The 11,425-nt window shown below is 36.9% G+C and overlaps 1 protein-coding gene across 4 annotated transcripts in view; it reads right to left on the bottom strand.

Moving 5' to 3' along the window:
* The window catches only part of LOC121304164 (poly [ADP-ribose] polymerase tankyrase-1), a 111,350-nt gene that overhangs the window by 75,301 nt on the left and 24,624 nt on the right, over window positions 1-11,425 (bottom strand). For all 4 annotated transcript variants that reach the window (XM_041235136.1, XM_041235151.1, XM_041235143.1 and 1 more), the window contains exon 3: window positions 5,471-5,566. In XM_041235136.1, the coding sequence (XP_041091070.1) occupies window positions 5,471-5,566 (96 nt within the window). The remainder of the gene's footprint in view (window positions 1-5,470; window positions 5,567-11,425) is intronic.

Below are 11,425 nucleotides of genomic sequence, written 5' to 3'. Positions count from 1 at the left end.
GGGGATGTTTATCCTCTGGAAACTGAGTCATATAACAACTCAAAAGGTGGGTAAATATATGACTACCATGAAACTTGATCATGAGAAACATGCAAACAGCTGAGGACTGAACTGTCAGACTTTCTGAAAGGGACATATTATCCTCTCCCCCCCCCCCCCCCCCCCCCCCCACTTTGTGAGTCTGGTTTGTTTATATTTCACAAGCAGATGAAGCGACTAAGTACTGCACTTTAATAACAAGGAGCAGATTCTGTGGAGTTCAAGAATTCATTGTACTAGTCAAAACAAATATTGACAAAACCAAGCTTTTGATTTACAACTTGTAGAATGTTATTGATCACAGAGCTCTGTATAGAAAGAGACAGTGGCAAAGCAATAGTTCAACTCTGTGCCAATACTAAATGATTTTACTGCAAAATGAATAAACACCTGTCGTAGTAGACAAGCTGAAGCTTTTAGGTCTGATAACAGGATCAGGATTAGTAACAAAAAAACCTGCTGTATAATTAAAAATTGCAAATACAGTAGAGTCAATTATCTGATCTTTGATCAACCGTGTGTCTAATCAACCGAACACACCTGTAATCACATGAATTGTGTGTTTTATTACGCACACAGCTGCTTTTCCTAAATTGGCTACGCGATTTAGCTGCTGAAAAAAGGACCAGCAGACTGAGGCAAATGATAGTTACAGAATTATTCAGACCACCAAAACCTTAGATGGAGCTGTGTGCTTTAAATTGCTGCAGTTAAGCAAATTAAAACAGTCACCTCATTCTTAATTATTCTTCTATTTCGTTAGTAAGGGCTAGAGATCCTGTTTGTTATTGAGCAGCTAAGAACTTTTATTTTACTCATTTCAATTACACATTATTACAAAGCCTTAACAGCAAGTATCAAAGTACAGAAACATTACTGCATTTTTGAAGTTTAACGATTCATTAAGTTCTGTAATGTGTCAAAGTTGTGCTGAATTGTATTATTTGACAAAGTTTGATATATGGTACGTTAATAATTACAGCTTTTCATTACATAAAATGTAGGTGTTAAAGTTTTACTAAAATTAATGATTTGTAAAGCTCTGTAATTTTGTATGCTTAATGTTATACAATAGGTTACTAGCTATATAGTAGGTACTAGTGTACTAAGTACTTGTGTGCGTTAACTTTATTCTATATATTATTAAAGCCACAGTAATTGTTATTAATACCTGTTTGATTATCCATACAAATGAATTATGCAAACTAGTATTGGTCCCAATTAGTTTGGATAATTGCCTTTGTACTGAGAAAATAGATGTTGGGGTGATTTTATTTATTTATTTGTGCAAATAAATAAAAAATCCCATCATTGTCCTCTTCTGGCTAAAGAGAGAAGTAGCCTTAGAAACTGCTGTTGCTAGGGAACATCATCAATGCTAATAAATTTGGTTAAATAGGACCCCTCCATTTTGAGTACAGCTAAACCCCGAATTAGATCTAGTGCTCCTTTATTTGTAGCATTATAGAAGTCTCTGGATTCGGCAAATTAACACTAGATATCTCTCTCTATATCTATACCTATAAAGAGAGAGAGAGATAAACAGACAGAGATATATAGGGCTAGAGAGACAGAGATACATATAGAAATAGAGAGATAAAGCGAAACGGATATATCGTCTTGCTCTGTCTCATATACATCTCTTTCTCATATACAGCCTAGAGAGACAGCTGAGAGGAGGAAATAGACCTCATTGGGGCTGGCAAGGGTTAGCCACTCTAGCTGGCAATATCCAGTTCTGTATTTTCAAATGGAACTGGATGGATGCTGCAGACAACCGGCCAGAACAGAGAACTTTGCAAAGGCCTTGTTCAACTATTCTTGTTCAAGATCTGCAGTTAGCAAAGATATGGAGCTTCATGTTTGTGTATGTGGCTGGAGCAAAGTGACACAGGCTAGGGGTTTGAATTTTCATCATGGGAGAATGAAATGCTTGAGGGAGAAGGGCCAATGAAATTCAGCGACAGGGAGCAAACCACAGTTCGCAGGATATCAGCATCCCTGTCACAGATGAGAGGAGGACTTGCATAAACACAACTAGTGATGAACCTAATGATCCTTGTGAACCCGGTCAGATGAACAGAGTAAGAGAGAAAAGAACCTCAACCGGCACAAGCCTGGAGTTAAATGGCCAACAGCTTCTGAGTAAACAGCATGGGACACAGTAAACAAGGATCTCTGTTTTGCGTTGGAAAGGTTATGTGGAATAGTCGAATAGAAGCTGGATAAACTTGGGCATGCCATCTGCGAATAAGGAAGCGAGAGGTTTGTAGTTGAAAAAAGAAAGGAGAAAGTACAAACTATTCCTGTAAAGTCTAGACGGCAGCAGGAGATTGAGCACTTAGTTCGAAAAAGGAGGCAACTGAGGAAGCAATGGAGGAGAGTAGAACAAAGTCAGGAGGTGGCACTCAATCTAGTCCATGGGTGAAAAACAAGGTGATTGGTGTTTTCCACCTGATGATTTCTTCAACCAAATGTTATGGTCAGACAAATCCAAAATATTTTTCACCAAGAAAGCAACATGTTTGGAGGAAGAAAGGAAAATAATTTAAAGACAGAGAGAGAGAGAGAGAGAGAACACCTTACTGGACTTGGTTCAGATGTTTTTTGGCTCAAGAGAGCATTGAAGATACTCCAAAATAGTCCAAGTTGTTTATTATTGTTTTTGTTTAAGTTAATTCTGTATAATGTAAATGTGTTAACTTTCGCTAGTTAAGCCAATTTAGACAGTACAAGCCATTAATTAGAAGTACAGTGAACAGTTTGTGCAGCCTGTGGTTGGATTGTTTTCGTAAAAATAACGCTGTAGTCGTTTTATGAATTTGTTTGTACAGTACTGTATAGTGCAAATTCACTACAGTTCTTGCAACCATTTTCATAAGGGCATTTAACTAAAAATAAACTTGTAAATACTGTAAACATGTGAGTTCTGTTACTTATATGCCTGTTAATGCCATGGATCATATGCATCCGTGGTTAACTCTACACTTCGGATAAGTCAACACTAAATGGCATCTCCGTGGGGTGTCGAGTTAACCGAGATTGACTGTGTATAAAGTTAAATTTCATTTTTGTATGTATGTAATTAATAAATAAATGAATAAATAAAAAGAAGGTCACCAGCCGCCACTTGGAAATACATACAATGTTTTTGTGTACACAAGAAAAATATTTTAAAAAATAAATGCTCTGAAATCAAATTATCTGAAGCACCATCTCGTAAATGCATCATTGTATTAAAGACTTAATTAAAGTGCAAATCAAATGAAAGTGAAAAATAACATTTCTGTTTTGCAAAACAAATAAATAATACTAAATGTACTATAAGAACACAGTGTGTGTATATATATATATATATATATATATATATATATATATATATATATATATATATATATATATATATATACACACACACACACATGCCCTCAGAACATCCTCAATTCATCGGGGCATGGACTCTACAAGATGTCTAAAGCGCTTCACAGGGATGCTAGCCCATGTTGACTCCAGTGCTTCCCACGGTTGTGTCAAGTTGGCTGGTAGTGGAGCTCTACTCTGAATAGCTCATTCTATCTCATCCCACATATGCTCGGTTGAATTGAGATCTGGTGACTGGGCAGGCCACTACGGTAAGCTGAATTCACTGTCATGTTCAAGGAACCACTCCTGGACAATCCTAGCCTTCAGCATTATCCTGCTGAAAAAATCCATTAGCATTTGGATACACTGCTGCCATGAAGGGATGCACCATCCTTGATACACATGGGAAACTGTTGAGTGTGAAAAACCCAGCAGCGTTGCAGTTCTTGACATACTCAAACCAGTGTGCCTGGCACCTACTACCATACCCCATTCAAAGGCACTTAAATCTTTTGTCTTGCACCAAAACATGACAGCGCAATCTGTCATCTTGCAATCTGACATCGTACCACTTTCTGCCATTACATGAGTCAAGTTATGGTACACATACTACATTCTGATGATGCACCATTTTCTAACACAACACCGGCTCTGTAGTCCAGATCACGACTTCTATCAAAGTGAAAAACAACGCCCACAAATGAACTTGTGCTTATCTATAAACTTCAGGTACATTCAAACAGTATTCCAATTCTAAGAAAGTGGCAGACAAGTTGAAAAAGGCATGCAAATAGAATAATCTACCTAGAAATCCATTTTTTGGCATTTTTATTATTTGTGCCTTTTTCCTGAGGGCTATCAGAAAACATTCATTAAGTAAACTGTTCTCCCACTACGACCACTAGCTGCATGAAAATTGATTTGAGTTTGTTTCAAGGACTTGTGACTCGGACTTGTGGTTTGAGGACTCGACTTCAAGTCTGATTATGGACATATAATACACACACACACACAGAGTTTAATTTAACTGATTAGGTCTCAGATTTAAAATGGCTTCAAAATCTGGCCATTTAAAACATTAGCTAACCAAAAGCAGACACAGTTTAAATAATCCTATCTTCTTTAAATATTAGCTGTTCAACCTGCATCCCCAGAGGATAAAGCTGGAAGTCCTGCCAATTCTATAGCTGATGTTTTCATTCAATGTGCATTAGCAATGGAAATAGATTTTTGCATTGTTTCCTTGCCCAAACAGTGTTATTAAAAACTTTACCACTGGTACTACAGCCTATTACTAAGCTACCCATTCCTCATCAATTGCAACGTTTAGGCTTGTGAAGTGTTCTACTCGCATCCCTTTAGATGGGTCTACACTTGGCAACTATTGCTAGAAATGTTTCTAATCTACACTTGTCAATTTATTATTAAAAAAACATGCGGAAAACACCCATTTCACACATCATCACTGACGGCTTTTAAATCAAGAACACTACAAGCAAACAGAAATAAACTGCACACAGTAGGCCCTATGTCTTCTTCAATTACTACATAAATGTGCATTTGTGACTATTATTTTTATTCATTTTTAACAGTTCCAAATGCAGATGATGATATTTTCTGAAATGGGTTTTTTTATTATTTATTTAGTATTGTAATCATTAATTTATGTTTACCAGAGCATTTACAATTCTTAAAATGCAGAAAGACTGCTTCACTGATTAGTATTCAATTATATGACAAGTTGAACTGCAAGATTCATGAGCACCACATAGCTCTGAGCAGAACTTTCCATAAGCAGAAATCACCAGCCGTCTGCTTCGACCCTAACTGTAGGTATTTACAAAATCCTGCAAAATTATTTTTGACATAAGTAGACCTAAAAATAAAGCTATGACAACACACCAAATATTTATACTGTAGTTACATGTTCAGTCAGTAAGACAATGACATAGATTATAATAGATCAGAATGGAGAAAAACACAGATGACAAAATTAGAAGAGGAAATAAAAAACAAAGAAAGCAGGGGAGGGAGGGCTCAAAAGATCAGAAAGTTGAACAGCACTTACCGGTGAGGACAGCTTTAGCAGAGGGATCAGCCAGATCCAAGGCAGACTTGCCGTCAGTGTTGCGAATGTTCGGATCTGCTCCATGCTGCAGCAGCACTGTGCAAGGAAAACACAAGCAATATCTTATCTCAGGGATGCACAAGCTGCTTGCTGGTATGACTCTCCTAGGCATAGTGTAGGCACACACAGACATTGCACATACACACAAAAAAAACCTAAGAATTAAGCGCTGCAGCAAAAAAAAAAAAAAAAAAAAAAAAGGCTCCTTGCAAGAGACGAATGATGCTCTGAGCAAGAACTATACAGCTTTTCATCACCGGTATGAAACCTGGTTATCAAACTGCACTGTTGTTATCTCAAGAATCCTTTTTTCCCTGCTTGGCTGGCTTGTGTTGTTTTATCCCCTTTTTTCTAGGAACAACACGGATCACAGGAGCAGCACACTAACAACTAACTCGCTTTATGTTATCTCCCTCCTGTCGACTCCTACTGCTGTTTCTCTTAAATGTCCATATGCTGTTTCACCTCGCTGCAACAATAATAAAGACCCAAGCCTTTGAGTGGCTTGCAACTTTCACACGAAACCCTCACCACAGCACATTGGCTGGGCTCCAGTAAATGTAATGGATAGGCTAATACACACTGAGCTGGTACACTGCAGTCTGACATGTGAAAATGTGTCTGTCCTCTACAGAGCCTGATGAATAGATACACACTGGAAGGTAAACAGAGGGGAAACTTGTATGGTCAAAAGAGGGAACAATGGACTACAATTTTCATCTCCCCCTCCTCCCCTTCTCAGACATGAGCGAATTAATTTTGTGATGTCATAACGATGCTGACTCGACTGCATTTCACCAGTATTCAGTCAAGAATAAAACAAGACGATAGACTAGGCCCGCTTTGTGTACTGAATTAGGTAATAGATTATGGTAAGATTAAAATCCAGGATTATCCTGTAGGCGGTATTCATAAATGGACAACTGCTTATTTCAGAAAAACAGTATTAAAAGTACTGTAGATACCATCATAAAATCCAGACATTGCATTTACATGAATTGAGGTTACTCATACAGTGTGTTCATTTATATTACAGAAACAATACCAAACTGTAAATTTGGAATATGCTTATGCAACAGTTTAGCGTATTTCCTGATTCTGAAAATTACTGCACAGTGTATCAGCATGGAAAAAAAAAAATTCTTGACAGTATGACAGTACATGTGGTCTCCAATCATTCTCATGCCTAGCAGAATTGAAAATCTAAACTAAAACTGCCTTTCAAAGCAGTTAAACTGTCCCACACTCTGCTCCCCACATCCACCCAAATCTGCTACTTTCTGATTATTTCCAGCCCAAACAAATCATAACATCAAGGCTCAAAACCTGTTCCAAGAAGCTCAAGATAAACTAGACCAATCCAGGCACATATAGACAAAGGGTCCTCAATCTCAACAAGCAGAAGGTTAGAGTGTAAAATAAAATGTTTATTGCAGATTGGTGGACAAGCAATACAGTTATCTTCACAATGTAGTATGACAGACATATGGGTCAGTGAAATGGTTAACCGGTATGTATAATTCATTTTTAAATAGTAATATTTAACATACAATATACTGTACTTTATAGAATACAGATTCTATCCATGTAACAATTTAAATCTGTGCTGGGACAAACATCTAAACATTCAAACAAATATTTGACATTTATTCGGATACAAAAATCAGGTGTTTGTATTCGCTATAAATGACAAAAATACCTTACACTTATTTACCATCTCACCAGAAGTTGAGTGACATTTTAAAAAGTGGCAAATGAAAAAAGATTCCATTTGATGTGAGATTAACATATATATAAAAAAGATAGGATCAACACAGCAGCTCTTAAACCTCTATTTAAAAGTTTGACAGGAAAACAAACAAAAGCAGATTATGCTTACACATAGTGATCTCTATTTAAGGCCATCTGGGTCAAAAACACACTGTGTTGCTTTAGCGTGAGTCAAAATCTCATGGGACAGAAAAAAAGGCAAGTACGTCATTCTGAAATGCCTCGCTTAAACAGTTCCCAAATTGCTAGAAACGTGTAGTGATTTTTATATATTATATTTACATTTTTTGTTGCGACTTTTATGCCATTTCCACGTTTGTTATATTTGAAGTGTTTAAAGTTAAATTTCAGTTTTCATTTGCATGTTCAGCTACAAAACGTAAAACTTATGAGAACGTGTCTATGGCCACTGTTTACTGTGAAGAAACAGCAATGGCATGGAATGAAAGAAAAGTTAAAAAAAAATGCAGTGTCAACTTTATGTATGACTTATTTGCGAGAATAAACAAAACATTTAACTTAAACTGCTACTTGGCATCCTTTGTTTTGTAGTTAATTCACTGCGGTAAAGTAAGACCTACACAATGTATTCTTTACTCCTGGGTATTTTTTTACTTTAACATGTTACATATTTGTAACGGTTGCTGATTTGGGGTGTCGGACAAACATGACTACCAAAAAGAAAAGAGAATTAAGTGCAACATGCTACCAGGACTCAGTCCATTTAATAGGCCCAAACCCCACCTCAAATAACTCTAAACCAGGGTAACATGGAATTAAACTTACATGATTGTATTAGTAACACTGCACATTATGTTATATTACCATTCTCAAAATATAAAAAAAACAGTCCCCTACTTGATTGATTCAGATTCTCAATCTGAAAACAAAACAAAAACATAAAAATAACACAATAGCATACAACTTATGGTGTATTAGATTCTCACTGCAAAATATATATATATATATATATATATATATATATATATATATATATATATATATATATATATATATATACACATATACACACACACACATATATATACATACAGCTCTGGAAAAAATTAAGAGACCACTGCAAATTTTTCTTAAATCAGCATCTCTACATGTATGGCAGTCATTCCATTCCAGTGTCTGTTGAATTCCAACACGGGCACACCTCATTCTACTGAATGAGGTACTGATTAGGGGATCACCTGAACCAAATCTTATTTAATGAGGAAAAGTATAAAAACCACTCCTGTGGTCATCACTATCCTCTTGCAATAGGACCAGCTGGATGGCAAAACAGTGCTAGTAGTACCTCACAAGTAATTGGAATCAAAAAATAACTATTGACCATGCCTAAATAGTTGAAAAGGAAAGTTCTGAGTGAAGAAAAGAAGGGTGCAATTCTGGCTTTACTGGCAGGGGATACAGTGAGCGTCGGGTTGCTTCCATCCTTAAAATTTCAAAGACGGCAAGAACAAGGTCAAGCAGCACACATTGGGGACAACAAAGCAACAGACCGACAGAGGGCGATAACGACTCTCCACTGACCGGGATGACCGCCAACTCATTCGAATGTCACTCAGCAACCATAGGATGACATCAAGTGACCTACAAAAAGAATGGCAAACGGCAGCTGGGGTGAAGTGCACGGCGAGGACGGTTCGAAACAGGCTCCTAGGGGCAGGGCTGAAGTCGTGCAAAGCTAGAAAAAAGCCTTTCATCAATGAGAAGCAAAGAAGAGCCAGGCTGAGGTTTGAAAAGACCATAAGGATTGGACCGTAGAGGACTAGAGTAAGGTCATCTTCTCTGATGAGTCCAATTTTCAGCTTTGCCCAACACCTGGTCGTCTAATGGTTAGACGGAGACCTGGGGAGGCCTACAAGCCACAGTGTCTCGCACCCACTGTGAAATGTGGTGGAGGATCGGTGATGATCTGGGGGTGCTTCAGCAAGGCTGGAATCGGGCAGATTTGTCTTTGTGAAGGACGCATGAATCAAGCCAAGTACAAGGTTGTCCTGGAAGAAAACTTGCTTCCTTCTGCTCTGACAATGTTCCCCAACTCTGAGGATTGGTTTTTCCAGCAGGACAATGCTCCATGCCACACAGCCAGGTCAATCAAGGTGTGGATGGAGGACCACCAGATCAAGACCCTGTCATGGCCAGCCCAATCTCCAGACCTGAACCCCATTGAAAACCTCTGGAATGTGATCAAGAGGAAGATGGATAGTCGCAAGCCATCAAACAAAGTCGAGCTGCTTGAATTTTTGCGCCAGGAGTGGTATAAAGTCACCCAACATCAATGTGAAAGACTGGTGGAGAGCATGCCAAGACGCATGAAAGCACCAAATATTGATTTCTGAACTCTTCCTAAGTTTCAACATTAGCATTGTGTTGTTTAAAAATGAATATGAACTTATTTTCTTTGCATTATTCGAGGTCTGACAACACTGCATCTTTTTTGTTATTTTGACCAATTGTCATTTTCTGCAAATAAATGCTCTAAATGACAATATTTTTATTTGGAATTTGGGAGAAATGTTGTCAGTAGTTTATAGAATAAAACAAAAATGTTCATTTTACCCAAACACATACCTATAAATAGTACCAACAAATAAAACCAGAGAAACTGATAATTTTGCAGTGGTCTCTTAATTTTTTCCAGAGCTGTATGTATGTGTGTGTGTGTGTGTGAGATTATATATATATATATATATATATATATATATATATATATATATATATATATATATATATATATATATATATATATATATATATATTCAATGTGAATATAGCATAAACTCATAGCAATAAGTTACATTTGATAACATAGCAGTCAATATATGATATATAGTATTCAATACACAATATAATACTAGACAATATTATATGATCAGAATCATTTATAAAGTATGCATGCGAAAAACCCTAAACTCAGGAGAAGTTTTTCATTACACAACTGCTGAAATCAATCTTTCATCAGTCTACCGAAGTCATTAATTCTACAACACTAGAGACAATTAACAATTCTACAATAAGATAATGAATAATGTATTTACATTCATAACAGCAATCACATTGTACACCTAAGCAAACCAGTGCAAATATGCAATTAAACTGTATTTTAATAAACAGGACATTCAAATTCAGAGTAAAGCCCACCTATTAACATGCAGCACATTCAAATTCACAAACAATGACTACCACGCTAAAACAGATCCGTACAAAAATAAGCAATCATAAGATTTATGTCACTCATGTGTAACAAAGCTATTTACGAATGAGAGTTTATGTAGAAAGGAAAGTGCATTTAGCAGGTGATGTATTTAAACAGCTTTTTTTGAATCTGAGTAGAGTGATATTATTAATGAAAAAAGAAAGATGATAATGCTTTTACAAACATTCCACCTCACACTCAAACACACAGTCAAACATACATATAATGAACAAAGGAAGCTGTCCAAAATAATTGGGACTTGCACACAAAATAAGTATCGGGACTAATAATGGATAGTCTTGAACCATAAAGCAAAAACGAGAGCTAGCAATGATATCAAGACTTACAGTGGCTTGCGAAAGTATTGGACCCCCCCCCCCCCCCCCCCCCCCCCCGGCATTTCTCCTATTTTGTTGCCTTACAACATGGAATTAAAATTGATTTTTATTTGGATTTCATGTAATGGACATACACAAAATAGTCCAAATTGGTGAAGTGAAATGAAAAAAATAACTTGTTTCAAAAAATTCTAAAAAATAAATAACGGAAAAGTGGTGCGTGCATATGTATTCACCCCCTTTGCTATTAAGCCTCTAAATAAGATCTGGTGCAACCAATTACCTTCAGAAGTCACATAATTAGTTAAATAAAGTCCACCTGTGTGCAATCTAAGTGTCATATGATCTCAGTATATATACACCTGTTCTGAAAGGCCCCAGAGTCTGCAACACCACTAAGCAAGGGGCACCACCAAGCAAGCGGCACCATGAAGACCAAGGAGCTCTCCAAACAGGTCAGGGACAAAGTTGTGGAGAAGTACAGATCAGGGTTGGGTTATAAAAAAATATCCAAAACTTTGAACATCCCACAGAGCACCATTAAAGCCATTATTAAAAAATGGAAAGAATATGGCA

Source organism: Polyodon spathula, chromosome 2, assembly GCF_017654505.1.
Source record: "Polyodon spathula isolate WHYD16114869_AA chromosome 2, ASM1765450v1, whole genome shotgun sequence".
In the NCBI taxonomy this organism is placed as follows: Eukaryota; Metazoa; Chordata; class Actinopteri; order Acipenseriformes; family Polyodontidae; genus Polyodon; species Polyodon spathula.
Note: the sequence above shows the minus strand (reverse complement) of the source record. Positions and strands in the feature narration are given on the sequence as shown.